We start from the raw sequence: 15,994 nt of genomic DNA on the forward strand, positions 1-15,994 counted from the left end.
GGGAAATAAAGCTTCCAAACCAAGAAAGCCTATCAAGCACGAGAATATTCAGACTAATGTTTTATTCACCAGGGCCTCATTGGCCTGCCTGGCTTCATCTTCCAGCTGGAAAAGACGCCTTTCCAGCTCTTCTTTGGCTCGCTCAGCTTCTTCTCGGAGCTGCTTCTCCCTGGCCAGCCTTTGATTCTCCATCTGGAAACAGAATGAGCAACACCACGTTTGTGGGTTTGCAGCACAATCTCATCCGGGCCTGAGGCAGCTCAGCAAATGAATCTAATGCGGAACGGGCTGCTCTCTAGCTGGTCATGTTCATCAGAGCTGCAATCCTGAAGCTGCTTCCACTTTGCAGCACTGACCTCCTCTAACCAGTATTACCTGTTATTTCAGACTGCTGGAAGAGCACTTGGATGGATCTGTTGGGTACCCCAAATCTTTGCAATCACATATTCAGTTTCACAAACATCATTTGCATCCTCAGACACTGCACGCACACTCGAGCTGTTGCCACATTCAATCCTGCTGCACTTTCTCACCTCCCACACACATATTGATGCAATGCATGGACAGCAAGGGCACAAGCAGGAATAATAATCAGTGTTTTCAACAACAGAGAAGCAGAAAGAATCTACCTTTTTCCTAGCTTTTTCTTCCCTGGCTTGTGCTTTCATTTGCTGGATCTCTATCGAGTCCACTTTTCTTCTCCTCATGAATAGGTCGTGGTTTCCAATGCACAACTGCAAAATCTGGATAGCAAAAGCAAGCAAGCGTGATGTCGATGTACTTGTGCCCCAAGCAGGGGCACAAAGAACCTCACATCAGCCTCACAGAACAGAAGCTGGCAATTCTGACTTCAGCGTAAGTGCTGGCAGTTGCTTCCCTTCCAAGAAAATCAGCACCCAGGGCAGGCAGGCACATAATAGTTTTTCTAGGAAAAGTTTGTAACATTATGGGGGGTTCCTTCTCTCCTTCATCCACCTCTGGTTCAATTTTCCTGAATAAGAACAGGCCAGAAGTACACCCCTCCCAGAGAGGGCAAATGTATGCACCCTGACTTCCCAGACAGAACAATCCTCAGGAAAACACCTACTGAGATGAAATGCTCCCTGGCCTCTCCATAGGTTTTATGAGCAGTATTTCTCACTCAGGTATCAGTCAGTATTGCCAGGCCCAGTTTTAAAGAAAGCAAGCAGGACACTTACCAATTTGTTCACTTTGAGTTGAGAGGAAAAGAACCTGAAGACTTCTGCCTTTTTGTCAAGAGGTTTAATAGTTAACTATAGGAGCAAAAGAAAAAAAAAAAAAGGCAAGCGAGAAGGAGGAAAAACAAAGTTGAAATTATTAATACTAATGCCCATTTTTGCCCACCTCCACTTCTCTCCAGGAAAGCTGCAATTTATGCCACAAATGTGGGGAGTGTGACACAGAGATGTTTTGCTCAGAAGAATCAGAACCAGGGCTGCTGCTGCAGAGATTCCTTATCTTCTCCTGTAGCAGGTTATGTCAGAAGATAAAGCCTCCCACAGACCCACCCTGGTGCCAGTTTGGATAGTGGTTTTCATAATAGTACCACCTGTGCATCACACAGGATACTAAGAACACTGGAAGGAGCACATAACTTGTAATGAGACTAAATTTCACGCCACCCCCCCCACTGTACTTTCTGTAAGTAAAAGACGAGCTTCGAAATCACAGCGGAAAGCTCATCACCGTGGCATTCATAATATCTTTTTCAGAGATCAACACACTTGTTTTGCAAAGGATAAGCAGCAGGGAAGGAACCAGAACGAGGGCTCCACAAGTCTGAATAGCTCAGAGCAGCCTTTGGCTCCTAGGGGAACCGACGTTATGCAGCACATCTCAAAGGCAGGTCTGTTATTTTTATTTTTGTAACAAAGCTCCCTAGGATTTTCCCCTTCTCCCCCAAATTATTTAAACAGAGACAGCTTTCAGTCTGTTCCAAGAATCCCAGTCCACACCCATGCCCATATAAAAAGAATAATATATCAAAGCCATCATACCTCTTTCTCACTATAGGAAATGTTTCTGATAGCACTCCACTCAAATGACTTATTTGGAGAGAACCTGTTATTAATGCTGTAGATATGAATACCTTTGGCATCAACTCCAAGTAGGAGATCTGTGTGGTTTTTATTTTGCTAAAAAACAAGAGATATCAGTAAATGCAATTTATGGTAACATGAAACAACCACAGACAAGAACCACGCTTAAACTAATACAGAGATATTTATCTGTATTTTTAGGAAACTGATGTTCCCACAAAAATATTATGAATGTTGTCACTGCTAGCTAATAAACCAAGTCCTCTAGGTTGACTACAACAGCTCAAATTTTCAGTCTCGTTCTTCATCCTATTACATACCCAGAGGTACTCAAGACATTGTCAGACTGTATTAACTGGTTTATTCACCTACTCATCTAGCAGGCAAGCAAATCCAAGTCAGGACAATCAGTACCCGGCCCACCAGCAGCAGAGAAAAGCAGAAGTCAAAAATCCCAGTTCCAGAGGCACTTAAAAAGACAGTACTGTAATCTACAGCAATTGAGAACTGCTAAAATAAAACACTTACAGCAATTGGAAAATAATTGACACCGTACATTTCCAAGTCTTGTGCAATTTTCAGGTAGTTCATCTCAGCTTCATCCCTAGAGAATAAGGCCAAGATTATACTTGAAGACTCCTTTCCAGCCCTTCTCTCCTAGCTGACTCCACATTTCCCCCTCAGAAAAGAACAGGCAATCTGGTCCTTCGTGCTTTAATTTTGCCATCTTACTCTCAACAACAGAAAAAGGATAATAAAAACAGCATCTCTCCAGAATAAAGGTAGTAAAGCTGTACCTATTTTGAATCACCTATAGTGTAATCTTCATTACAATTCAATTCCAGTCTTATCCTTGCATTTGTTTTTTGCCACTGTATCATCATTACATCTTGGAGACCTACCCCAACACTGTAGGTACTTTGCAAAACTCAAATTTTACTGAAGACAGCAAATAACCAGTTACCGAAATGTATGGGGTTATTTCAGTACCTGGCAATACCCCTGTGCTCGGCGTACCAAGCAGTAATCTTTTCTTCCCACATCTCTGCCGTCAGCTGATACTGCCTGAGGACCTACAGAGAAAGGAAGGAGTTTGGTTTCCTTTGAAGAGACAAACACAGGTGCTGCCTCTCCCAGGTACACGAATGCAGTTCACAGCTCGGTCATTTTGCCAAGTTCAGGGCAGACACAAACAGTTTTTTCAAGTTCTGGTTAAACCCACAGCAACATCTGTGTTGCAAAGAACAGATTCAAAGATTTGTTGTTATACAGAATCCAGACTTACCCTTTTGGGTAAAAGTTCATCATGGGCTAGAAAGCCTGGCTCATGGAAGTTTGGGTCGTAGTCACCATACTGTGCCAAGAAAAGACAAGATGCTTCAGTTTGTTAGATGCAGAATGCTGAAGGACTTGTTGCTTGCGTAGCTTGATGCCATCGCTTGAGACAGATTTTGTTTTGGTTCTCCCGTATGCAGGGTAATCCATAACAAACAGGCTCCCCTCATCAGAGCTGCCCACGGAAGTTATTTCCAGCCTTTGTGCCATGCACGTGGCTCAAACACAGCCACTAATTTCAGTCCTAGGCTGCAGCGCTCAGTAACTACAGATATGAAGGAATCTCCCCTGACTTCATCCCCTCCTCTGGACTACAGGTTCCCCGCAGGAGCGTAAGCTCCCCTGCTCCTGTAGCCTCCTGCACACGGGCTGGGCTGCTGCAGACAACTTGTGTTCACCTCCTGCCACTGCAGAAGTTTGGCCCTTGGCATGAAGAGCACTATGTTCCGAGAGGTACTAAAAAACACTGTGTCCTTCCATTGTGAGCTCTGGTATCAGCACCTGCTGTAACCACAAACATTTAAACCAACAGGAAATAATTCTAGCTATATTAAAATGTTAGGTCCAAAGAAATCCCCCAAGTTGCAAAAGCATAGTATGTAATACCAAAATCCTTGTAGTGGCATTTAGAGTTTATTTTTCTAGCTATGCCTGCAATTTCCAGGATGACCTACTTGAACAGCAAGTTTTAACACTGTTGTGTTTTATGTACCATCATGTACACGGGTTGATTAAAAAAAAAAAGGAATAAAAAAAGCACTTCTATGCACAAACCTTGGCCTGAACAGCATAAGAAGCCAGTAAAACTGTTGCTTCTGGAGAACAATAGATTTCCTCATCCAGTATTTGTTTCTTAACCTAAATCAAGAGAAAAAGGGAGAAAGTTAAAGAAGCTCCAAGTCAGGACTTATGTCAGGCTTGAAATGAAACTAGACATGCCCAGACTATAACTTGGCAAACATCACCATTATGAGTTAATAAAGCAACAATAAAATGGCATTCAGAAACACAGAAAGCCTGTACTTAGCATTCTTTTACAGGGAAAAAAAAAAAATAATCCACCAAAACCTAAGTATCCTAATTTTAAATTCATAGAGATGGCAGTCAGCTGCCTTCAAACATTTATATGAAGTCTCAAAAAATAATTTTATTAACTATGATCTTCATTGTCTTCATTCCTTTTAGCAATTCTTCTTTTCCCTTCTGCTTTGGAAAAGTTAGCTTTACAACATGTAAAACATCACATCTTAGGTTGAAAGGGACCGCCCGGAGGTCATCTAGTCAAAGCAGGTCCACCTGGGCCAGACTGCTCAGGGCTGTCCCGGTAACATCACGAGGACAGAGATGTACTGAAAACCGTAACAGTATGTTCCCAAGCTTTGATAAAGAGACCCCACAAAAGAGAGTGGAATAAAAGAGGACTTAATTTCTTCAGTTACAGTGGTCCAAGCACAACAACAAAACAGGAGCTTAAAAATAAAAGCCCAGAATAAATGGTAAAATCTTCTAACGTTCTTTGCATTTTAATAATCTATGGTGCTACTGACATCAGCAGTGTAACCATTTGTAAGATGTGGCTTGATTTTAAATCATTTGGGTAATTGTCATTTGAAAACTTAAGAAGGAAGGAGAAATTAATCTTCACAACTCCTCCTCTCAGGTGCAACGTATTTAGCCTACCAGCAAGTACAGAACTAGAAACTTTTGCATATAACACACAGTCCTAAACATTTCCAGAAAGAAGAATTACTTGCGATAACACTGAGCTATCTTTACAAATATGTTTTGGCACTGTAGGCACTGTGAACTGAAATGAACCATCAAGGAAGTTTTTCTCTGAAATTTAGTCTCTGGTGAGCCCAATATATGAACCTGAGTTATAGTACAGGGAAAATACTTTCTAAGCTGTTAAATGGAAAGAATGAAAAGACTTTTCTCTCCAAATTGGAAAGCTCCAATTTTATACTCCATGGTACAAATCATACATTTCGGAATTTAGATAAATCCCCCTTAAGTGTCTGGCGGTTTTTTCGATCAGTTCTTACAAGGACCTTTTCTTACACTTCTTTATGAAGGAGTAAATTACCTAATGTTAAACAGTTAGCTTTAGTCATTTACATTTCTCCACACATTTTGCAAAAAGCTGTTATGCCACATTCATTTGTAAAGGTCTGAATAGTCAGTAAAGCTGAAATCTGCAGGCAGTCAGATGTCCATACATGTTTTTCCTATTAGCATCCAGGTGTGCTCTTAAGTTCTTATAGTCAGGAAACACTGCAAGTTCAAATTTGTTTCAGTCTTGTTTTTCTACTTTGGAATGAGAAGAATTTGCTAATTGCATATCTGCTAGTCAAGGCAGGTTCAAGGAGAAAAGAAAGAGTGGAAAAAAAAAAGTCAGGATTAAAAGACTAGGAAAAGTTTTGTGCCTGCCATTCCTTTCCGAAATTAGTGTAAGAAACAATTGCCAAGTGGTTGGGGGTTCTGGATGAAGTTCTAGTTAACATATTAACCCCCAGAACCACATTTTCTCACTATTTCATCAACAAATCCTCCTCATGGAACAAGTGTATTTACTGCACTTATTTACAGATACAGACAGAATTTATTCCATACACCCAATCTACTTGCACAGACACATACTGCGGAAACCTACCAGAATAAAGCAACACCACAAGGCTGGAACTTGCAGAGGACTCCACAGCAACTCAGGAGAGAAGCTGGATGTCACAGAGATTGGAACAAAGAGCTGATCAACAAGTGATCAGCCCAAACTTAGGGCTATCGCTGCGGCTATGGAGCCACAGCAGGACTTTTCCTTTATTTTGATAACAAAGTATTGCACTCCCAAGAATTTGCTCCACCATCTAGTTTTTAATGGACAAAAGAAAACCAAGTGGCAAGTAAGAGACCTGCCTCTGCAAAGTTATTAGCATCAACGCCCAGGTGGGGTTAATTTTATTACTTTTAGTGACTTCCATCTCATGGAAATTTGTGAGAACCACCATGGCGTAGAGACCAAGCTGTGTTCCCACAGCCAACAACTCTGCCCTCGAGCACTGTACTGCTGCCCTGCAGCTCCTCAGAAGCTGCCCCTACGGCAGAGCTGAAGTAGGTCCTGTTGTCTGTAATGAAGATTTGTCAAGGCTGGGGATTTATTCTGCTAGGATGAGTAGCAGGCGGACTGCTCAGTGGAGTAGGGCAGACAAACTGGCTAATTTGACGGGTAGAAGTCAAGTGTCCAGACTTGCACACACTTAAAAGAATACCAACGCCGTACCAAGGGAACGGCACTTCTCCTGCAGGGGCTATCAGACACTATGATGATGTCTCCAGACCTTTGTCTTTAAAAGAATCGCACATTGCAGTGAATGTTCCCAGTCATAGCTGTGTATGCTCCTCCACTCCTTTTGAAATTCGCTAGATGAACAAAACTATTTCAGAATGGCTATTAAAATGTATGATCTTTTCCCCTCCCCGCCCCTAGTCCAAAATGAAGATCTAAGAAGGACAGGTTTGGGAGTCCTCGTTTTCTAGCGATTGTGCCTTCCACAGTCACACACAACAAGATCTTCCAGTAACCACACGGACTGTTTTTAGGAACTCGCACGTTTTCATTTCAGGGATAGGCTGAAAGGTGGTCACAGGTCTTGTTCCACCTGCAGCTGATACGGGTGAAAAAGCTTGTTGTCCCCAACTGCTGGTCACCATTCCCCCCCTCTTCTCCACCTTCACAACTGCCACCGTAACGGCTGGTGCAGTCACTCCCCACGCGGTGCCCACATCTAATGACAGGTCTCTTCCAATTCTGCTCATTTTGAAAGAACTAGGTTAGGGAATGGTTACACCAGCAGGTCTAAGACAATGATAAAGAGCTGCTGAGATTTTCTTCACCCAGCTTAGCTGCAGCCAGAGCAGATCAGATGATGACAGTCCCCAAGATAACTTCTGAAGCTGATGACTTCACTTCATACATCTCAGCACTGACAGGTTAGGGCAAAAGCCTCACAGTTCTTCAAGCAGTGGCAGCCTTGTATGGATTTTTTTTTTTAAACCCATACTATAGGAGCAAAACAAGTCTTGAATATTCAGATGTGGAATTATCACCCAAACAGCTAGATGCAAAAGTAATTTTCCATGAAACTACAGGTCTCGGCAATTTAAGCCCCAACTCCTCACACAAACAGTAAAAGAAGCCATCAGGAGAATAAAAACCTGTAGAAGGCAAATAACGATCAGCTTACCAGTACACAAAACCACAGCAGTCAAGAGAGATGTTTGCAGTTTATAAAAACAAGATCTTTACAGAGACATCAATACAGCTGAAGCCAGCAGAACCATTCTGAGACTTGCAGCTGCCAAGAAGATCAAAGACAATACAAAAGGACCGGGGTAAATACAGAAGGAATTAATGGTTAAAAACTGTTCCTGACCTGAAGGAAGAATAAATGCTGGGTAATTTCCTGTAATAGCTCCTCTTCTACCTTCTCTGGGTAGAATTTAGCCAGAAAATGAAAGCTAATGGGATCTTCTTTGGGGATTTCTTGATCTAAAACCTGTTTACAGATGAAATAAAATCAGCAGCAAAAATAGCACATAACTGTCTCAAAATAATATTCCAGAGGAAAAGCAGAAAGCAGCCAACAATCCACTTAAAGCAACCTTCCCGTATTTCAGAAGGAAGGGCAACGCTGAGCTTTCATCTACTAGCAATCAGTGCATGTAGTGGTGACTGGTGTGTAAGACTTCAGGCCAAATGTGACAGAAGCAATCAGACCAAATAACACAATTAACTTGAGTCTTAAAATCTGATACCGCCTAAAATGAGGAGCTGGCATGTAACACACTCCTTTAGCCCTTGAGCTGTGAAAAGCAAATCTTTTTAGAAGCAGAAAAAAGCCACGCTGTTATTTTTCTGTTTCCTGTACCTTTTTGTCCATCTTTAACCAGGTACACATTCCTTTTACTGTGTACTGCAAGCCAAAGAACCAAGTCTCCCTTAAACCAAGTGCTCGGCACACCAGGTCAAACAAGTCCTTTCCCTTCCACTTCATCTAAAAGAGAAAATGAAAATTAAGAAGAACAGTATGTCTTGAATAAATTTGCTACTTTTTAGTCTGAGCAAACTAGGTGACCATTTGCTTTTCTCCTACAAACTCTTATTTCACCTTTACCTCTGCAATGAAATACACCTGCCGTGGTCCACAGTAAAGGTGCAACAGATCAAATGCTCTACCTCCTCTTCCTCTCCTCCAGAGGAACATTCACAGAGCAGCTGTAGTTCAACCACAGCACCAAGCACTTCATGAGCACAAGGAACAGGGACTGTAATATTGATTTCCTAGGACAGCAGGCAGCTTTATAAATATTGTAAAAATCTTACTCAATAGTTTATACAAATTGAAGAGAATGACAGAAGGCCAGGAGAAATCAAAGGAGTGCCAGGGCACAGTGTAAAAATGTCAAGTAATGAAAATAAATCCATCTTTCACATACCTCAGCTATTTTAGTAGCACTAAGTCAAGCCTTTACGCTACTCTGATTTAAACAAACAGGAGCCTGACTTTTAAAGTAATTTAGTAGCCCGGCTCCATAGAGATTAAAGGTCCCAAAATTCACACACATACAATGCTTCATTTTTTCACTAAAGAGGCTGCACATCTGTTTCTTCTATTCACCAAGAAGATGATTTTGTCCAATTGCATGGGTCGAACACTAAAACCCTAATGGCAAAAAAAATAATTTTTAGGCAATATTTGGATGGAAAACAAATAAACTGCAGTTTACAAATGGCAAATTTGAAGAGAGTGTCCCAGATAAACTGAGCCCAGAAGAACCATTTTATTAATTATTCTATAAGGAAAATCTTTGCACCAGCTCTGACCCAGCCTTCTTTACCTCCAAGCTAGCAGTACATCTTATATTTCTTACCAAAAAAAAGAATTTTGTAGGGAAGTAGATAAACTGACAAACGCACCCAGCATCATGTGCCAGAAGCAGGTCTACTGCTAATTTAGCCGTGTCACAGTCAAATGGATTTCATGGAAACAGCTTTAAATTCTTAGTAGTCAGAGGTGTTTAACAGAAGAATGTATCTGAGACTAGCTAATCCGTTGTTTATAAAAATAACGGACCAGTTTTAAGACCAACCGTGCACCAATATTTAGGACTTTTCAAATTTATGTCTTGCTAATACAAAGGTCAGTCTCCACCTTTCCGGCATTCTGCTGAGGACTGTTACCTCACAGCTGAACTCCATTTCAGCATCCACTGTTATAATTTTCACTTTAAAAGTCTTTGGTTGTTTCTTCTTCAGGCCTCGGATGGACATATTTTTCAGTTTATGAGGATAGCCACACCTGAAATCAAACACACAGAACATTTAGGGCTGGAAATTCAGTAACATTTTCTTGGCTAGATCCCAAAGCAGGACGAATCCAAACTTGCAGAATGAAGTCACCTTTAAACACGCAATTTTGCATCCAGGACAACAACAAAGGATGTTGAAAGCAAAAAATTTAGTTTGCCCCTTAAAATAAATTGCTCCAAAACATCATGTCTTTACTCAGACCTCAGCAAACCCCAAGTTCCTGCAGAAAGAACAGCATTCAGACCTTATGTGGCAAGATCCAGGGGCCTGTCTCTCGCTACAGCTGAGGACACCAAGGGAACCTCCAACCATAGAATCACAGAATTATAGAATGTTCAGGGTTGGTAGTGACCGCTAGAGATCATCTAAATCCAACTCCCCTGCCAGAGCAGGATCACCCAGGGCAGCCACACAGGAATGCATCCAGGCAGGGTTTGAACGTCTCCAGAGAAGGAGACTCTGCACCCTCTCTGGGCAGCCTGGGCCAGAGCTCCGGCACCCGCACAGCCAACAAGTTTCTCCTCATGTTGAGGTGGAACTTCCCATGTTCTAATCCTATGCTCTAATCACAGAACTGTCAGCATTGGAAGGGACCTTAAAGATCATCCAGTTCCAATCCCGCCACCATGGGCAGGGACATCCCACACTCGATCAGGCTGCCCAGAGCCCCATCCAGCCTGGCCTGAAAAACTCCCAGGGACAGGGCTGCCACCCCCTCTCTGGGCAACCTGTGCCAGGGTCTCACCACCTTCATGGTGAAGAGCTTCTTCCTAAAGTCCAATCTGAATTGATCCAACTCTACTTTAAATCCATTCCCTCTAGTCCTACCACCACTCGACATCCTCACAAGTCCCTCACCATGGCCATGCAATCCAGAGGCCTCTTGCAATAAAGCCCTGCAATGGGTGAATGTTTATAGTTTCATAAAAACGATGCCTGGCTTTTGAATAATCCACCAGAAATAGGACATTCCTCACCCCTTTTACATATCCAAGCAAAATTCCCTCTCTCAAAGGTCTCTGTGGCATATGCTGACACCAAAAGCATCAGTGGAAGTTCCACTTGTAAAACAGAACGCTACATCGCGCCGCAAAACCTTATGATACCAAATGAAACTTCTTCCATCAGTTATTGCTCCTGGAGCAACAAACCTATCGAGTCTCTCCACAACATGAGATCTTAACTCCCTGAAACAATACAAACGTCAAAATAAAGTTATGCAGTGCAATTAAGCTGAGTTTACCATGTTCTCTTGGGCATACTAATTCTCAGTGATAAAAGTTACTCAGAACAGAAAGTTTCCCAGTGGAGTTCTTGGTGAAAGGAATTGAATTTCACAGAAGCCTACAGAAAATTCCTTCCAATATCTTCTATTCAAAATGCCACTGACTGCCTGCCATCAAGAAAATTGATGAGACGTGCTATTTCCACAGCCGCAAGGGTTTTGTGGATACCATTCAAATCAAATGTTGAAAGCTAGGGTGAAATGATAGCGCAAATCTGCATTACACTGTTCTCAGGTGTTTAGTTTTGAGCACAAGAAATCAGCCTCTAAAATCATCCTCTTCTTTGTACTTTATAAAATGAATAGCTTAGACTCTGTGAACTATATAGGTCAAGAAGAAACTGAAGCATTCTTGGTTTCCTACAATATAAGGCTATTAGTGTGGCAGGCTTCCAATCCCTCCTTAAGGAATTCCAAAATAAAGTTCTAGTTTAAACCAAAAATTTCCATTTGTCTGCACCTTCCAGGATTTCATAAAACATCTTGTCCCCCCCCTCTGCTTCTGCTGAGCTCTAAACTGGCTTGCAAATGTACTGATTAGTTTCCACTTACTTTGTACATCTCCTTCATCCAAAAATTTCAAGTAGCTAAATAAGAGGTAAAATACATATATGGAAGTTGGGTGATTTTTTTTTTTTCCCAATTGTAGGGAAGCTGAGACAGAGAACAGATGAGTTACTTACCAAATCATATGGACAGCAGAGCAGAGCTGAGAATAAGTACTTGAGACAATTCAGAGAGGGGAAGAAAAGCTCAAGAGGACATTCATACTTCTGACACCAGTGAGACCAGTTGAGGAGTCAATCTCCCTCCAGTTGGCTCTGGTAAAGTTTCTGCTGAACTCTTGTACAGTTTGGAGCAACCCACTTCACAAAAGATAATGGGTTAACTGAAGAGAACCCAAATGGCCAAGGGCTAGAAAATAACCTGTGGTAAAATTAAGGTACTGGTTAGTACAGAGAAGGGACACGTGTGACGAGACATTTTAATGTCTTCTCTTCACAATCACAATGGTTAGGACAGGGAATAATGGGCTTAATTAAATTGCAGACATGTTGCACACTAAGAAAAAAAAAATCACTAACAATAAGAATATTACGATGCTGGAAAAAGTGTAGGATGGAATCCCTGCCTTTCTGAACTTCAAATGGGTGTGGCAGCATCTGCTCCTTCTTCGGGGCTGGAGAGAACTCAACGTCCTCCAAGGGCTCCCCCCAAGCTGCTCCTTCTGCTGGGACTGGCATGTCCAGAGTCCAAACCCCGGGGTACCCCCAGGTCCTCAGGGAATAGTTTTTTAGGGGAATGAAAAACAGCTCTTGCCACAGAGCACGTCCCCTCTGTAACTGAGGCAACACCTCAGAGCACGCTGCCAAGCAGAATTCAGGTCTCGTGTATTTAGCACAGAAAAGTCTAATTAAGGGGAGAGGAATATTTAAAAACCAAAAATAAATTACCATAGTATTATGGTGGGTTTATGTATGTTTTTATGTATGGTTATTAGGCCACAGTAATATTGACAGGGAGAGCATCAGGTGAAGGCATCCAAACCGGCAGTAATTACTGCAGGGATTTTTCGATCTCTGATCTGCAAGCTGCAACACAGCTAACAGCAAAATTATATTTTAACCTGTTACATTCCAAAGGTCTTTCTCATCCATTTCTCATCAAAACCAAAGCTTTACTGTAAATAATTGCACCACTGGACACAGCAGTTAAAGCATGAGAACTACAAACTACAATACTGGAAACAACCCCTTCTATTAGTTCTAGAAGAAACACCAACGACTGAAGATGAAGGAGAAACAAGAAATTTCTAAATTCAGTTTCTTAATATGTAATTTGAAACAGCCAATGGAATTAAACACAAACTTGAAATCAGAGATGGTACAGAACATTCTCAGAGTTTCATATGGAAAACACTGAAAATTGAACAACTGCAGAAGAATGCACTAATTTTCTTAAAATACAAGAAAAACGCCAGAGTCCTTCATATGCACTTTGAAGTCCTTTCTTTTTTCTTGTATAACTTGGTTGAAATGACAATATAATTTGTTCAACACTTCCAATAGCATCTTTTCTCCTTTCCAGAATTTTTATTCCATGGAAAAGTACATTCTGACTCACAGTGAAAAGACATTTTTGAATATCAAATTTTTCCCAAGAAATGTAAACGGCATTTTAATCAATAGCACCAGTAAAGACATAGAAAACGTTTTCACGCTGAATAGCTTAAATGAACATCAGATTCTGTTAAGTGCTTTTGCTTACACTGTCAGTCAGGGTTTTAGAAATACAGCTTTTTTGAAATAACAGAAATCTTGCCGACTAAGACAATCTGCGTTTACAATCTTTTGTTTAAATGCAAAAGAAATCCGCTCTCTAGCTCTCTGCTAACAACAACATTTAACTGCGAATCACGTGCAATGTGTTTCAAGATAAGAGTTTCCATCGCTGAGCTCCAGTGATTTATTTCCCCAGTTGCCACAGGGATCTAATCCAGAAGCTGCAAAATGCAATAAATCAGAGCATGCCACAACCTTTCCACAGCGCACGTTAACAGGGCGGGGTGAGAAAAGATTCCCGTCCAGCCAGACTCTGGGAACAGATAGTTCAGAAGATGTGAACATCCGCAGCTTCTCCTGCACCTTATGAAAACCCAACAGAAAGACGATAAAAGCTTTGCTTGAGGAAGGGAACAGAAATGAGGCAAAGAGGAACACAATTTGCTAAAAATTAAAGAGTCCTGACTCTGCCTTTTGGCGTGTTCATGTCCGAGATGGAAGAGCTGGCATCCACCAGCTCTGACTGGATCCTATACTCTTCTCCCTTCTTTAAAGGACAAACTAGTGCCTGAGCAAAACACGGGGGTGCCAGGGCAACTGGGACCAGGAGGCAATAGCAAGAAGAACTGGCAAAGCGACTCTTGCAAGGGCTGATGCTTATCTCTATCCCAGCACTCGATGGGCAGTCCTGCGACACCACCGCGCTCTACACTTTATCGAAATGGGAGATAACCTGCACATCAGATACTACTGAGAATTAACTGAAAATTACAAAGAGGGATTTACATCTGCATTCCCCCCCAAAGCTCAATAAATCCACCAGAACTCAGTACACAAGAGACAGAACACAGATAAACACTTCAATGAACAAGCTGCAGTTAACATTCCCAAGAGTGAGGGTACAATTTACTTTCTGTTTGGCATTTCCACGGTGAACAGATGGTTTGCAGGGCTCTTTACAGGATATAAAGATTTCCCTTCACATGGCACTTGCTCTCAGTGACAAACCCTGTGCAAGCTATTACCAATTACCCTTTGGTTGGCCACACTCAACTGAAGAAGCATCTGTTTTCACACAAAAAGCCAGCAGCACTTCTTAAGGTGAGACCTCCCGAGTTTCAGCCACAGGCAGGTGAGGAATTAACAACAATTGTGAGGCCCCTCTCTTACACTCTTCAAAGCGATCTGCCCTTAAAGACCAGCACACACACAGGGCTGCAACTACACCAGCCTCACCAAGCTGGAAATGCAAAACCCTTGGGAGTGCAGTGTGGCTTAAAGAAACAAGGTTTGGGAAGTGCTTTGGGAGCCACCAGTCAAAGATGCTTGAAGCATCAAATGCAAAAAGTACATTAACATAGATACTACAATTTGAAAGTCTCCTGTCATTCCTGAAATACTTACAGCAACTCTTAATCACAAATTCCCCTGACTCACTAAGCTCAGAAATTAATACAAGCAATTTGAACACAGACAATGCAGGAAAGCGTTGAGCTTTTTTACAGTTGTTGACTCATACTTCTGCCTGTGCTCCTTGCCTTGCCGAAGTAACAATTTAAGCAAACAAGTCATTGTTTTAAAGTGGGTCAGCAATATAAAGGCTTTTCTTACCTCTCCATCTAAAAAGAAGTTGTCTAAAGTCACCAGCTGGAATCAAGACTTACCTCACAGATCATTTTCTGAATGAAGATAAGAAAAAAAAAATGTATTTCTAATCCAAAATTCCATGGTTTTCAGCAGACATCAACATCCAGCCCTCACAAGTTCTGCCACTGAAAATAAAATCCAAGAACAACTTTTATACTTGATCCCCCTTTCCTTTGTTTCCTATGAACTGCAGCATGTTAGCGCCCTCTGAAAAATCAAAGAATTGCTTTCCCAGGTGATATGAAAGGCTCTTAACTATTTCCTGCCTGCGCCTGCAAGACTCCTCCCAACTGCTCTCCACTCTTACCTCAAGCAATAAAGCACTAAAATAGGAGAAGCTGACAAATCTTGACTTGGCTATCTGCAAGAACTGATAATGAACTTCCAAGTAACTCCTTCGATAATATTTGATCAAACTGTTTCAACAGCGTCTCCAGCCATACAAAGAGCGGCCTGTTCTCACCAGCCACCTTAAGCAGGGAAACTGCACTGTGGTGTCCTATTAAGTAAATACGATTCCCTACCTGCCCTCTTCCTGTGGTGAGAGATGATGGGACAACGATACCTTTAGAGAACAAGCCTGAAAAGTGGGCAGCAGCCAAAATACTTGTCAGTGGAAAAAGATAAATGAACATATTTAAATAAAATCAAGGACAGACTCAGCTTGCAGTCACAGGAAGAGAGACCACAAGCTCCGTGAGCTGCCAGGAGCACATTAATTCAAAGGCAATGGCAAAGTCAAGACTTCTTTTAGTTGCTCAGGTTTGGTTATTTTTACCCTTCCATTTACAGCCATTTAATTTCTCCCCGGGTATGGACAAACGAGGACAGCAGGCCAGCTCTCACTTCGTATATGTTACAGTTATTCCAGATCTACATGGAAAATCTTCCAAGATTTGACTCATTTACATAAGAGCAGGTGGAAGAGCACAAAATTACCTCTTGTGCCAACAGCCCTCCACGCCACAAACCGCCGCTGTGCTGCCAGCTTCACCCCCGAAACTCAGCGCAAAGCAGC

At 41.9% G+C, this 15,994-nt stretch overlaps 1 protein-coding gene across 1 annotated transcript in view; it reads right to left on the bottom strand.

Annotated features, from left to right (window-relative positions):
* The window catches only part of LOC104277974 (merlin-like), a 21,856-nt gene extending 10,118 nt beyond the window's left edge, over window positions 1-11,738 (bottom strand). Inside the window, exons 1-12 of the mRNA XM_009874799.1 lie at window positions 11,731-11,738; window positions 9,634-9,751; window positions 8,321-8,446; window positions 7,826-7,948; window positions 4,170-4,253; window positions 3,346-3,414; window positions 3,051-3,133; window positions 2,589-2,664; window positions 2,019-2,156; window positions 1,200-1,274; window positions 630-743; window positions 70-192 (exon numbers count right to left, since the gene is read on the bottom strand). Of these exons, the coding sequence (XP_009873101.1) occupies window positions 70-192; window positions 630-743; window positions 1,200-1,274; window positions 2,019-2,156; window positions 2,589-2,664; window positions 3,051-3,133; window positions 3,346-3,414; window positions 4,170-4,253; window positions 7,826-7,948; window positions 8,321-8,446; window positions 9,634-9,751; window positions 11,731-11,738 (1,137 nt within the window). The remainder of the gene's footprint in view (window positions 1-69; window positions 193-629; window positions 744-1,199; window positions 1,275-2,018; window positions 2,157-2,588; window positions 2,665-3,050; window positions 3,134-3,345; window positions 3,415-4,169; window positions 4,254-7,825; window positions 7,949-8,320; window positions 8,447-9,633; window positions 9,752-11,730) is intronic.
* Window positions 11,739-15,994: the final 4,256 nt, after the last annotated feature.

This window comes from Apaloderma vittatum, unplaced genomic scaffold (genome assembly GCF_000703405.1).
Source record: "Apaloderma vittatum isolate BGI_N311 unplaced genomic scaffold, ASM70340v1 scaffold17718, whole genome shotgun sequence".
Lineage (NCBI taxonomy): Eukaryota > Metazoa > Chordata > Aves > Trogoniformes > Trogonidae > Apaloderma > Apaloderma vittatum.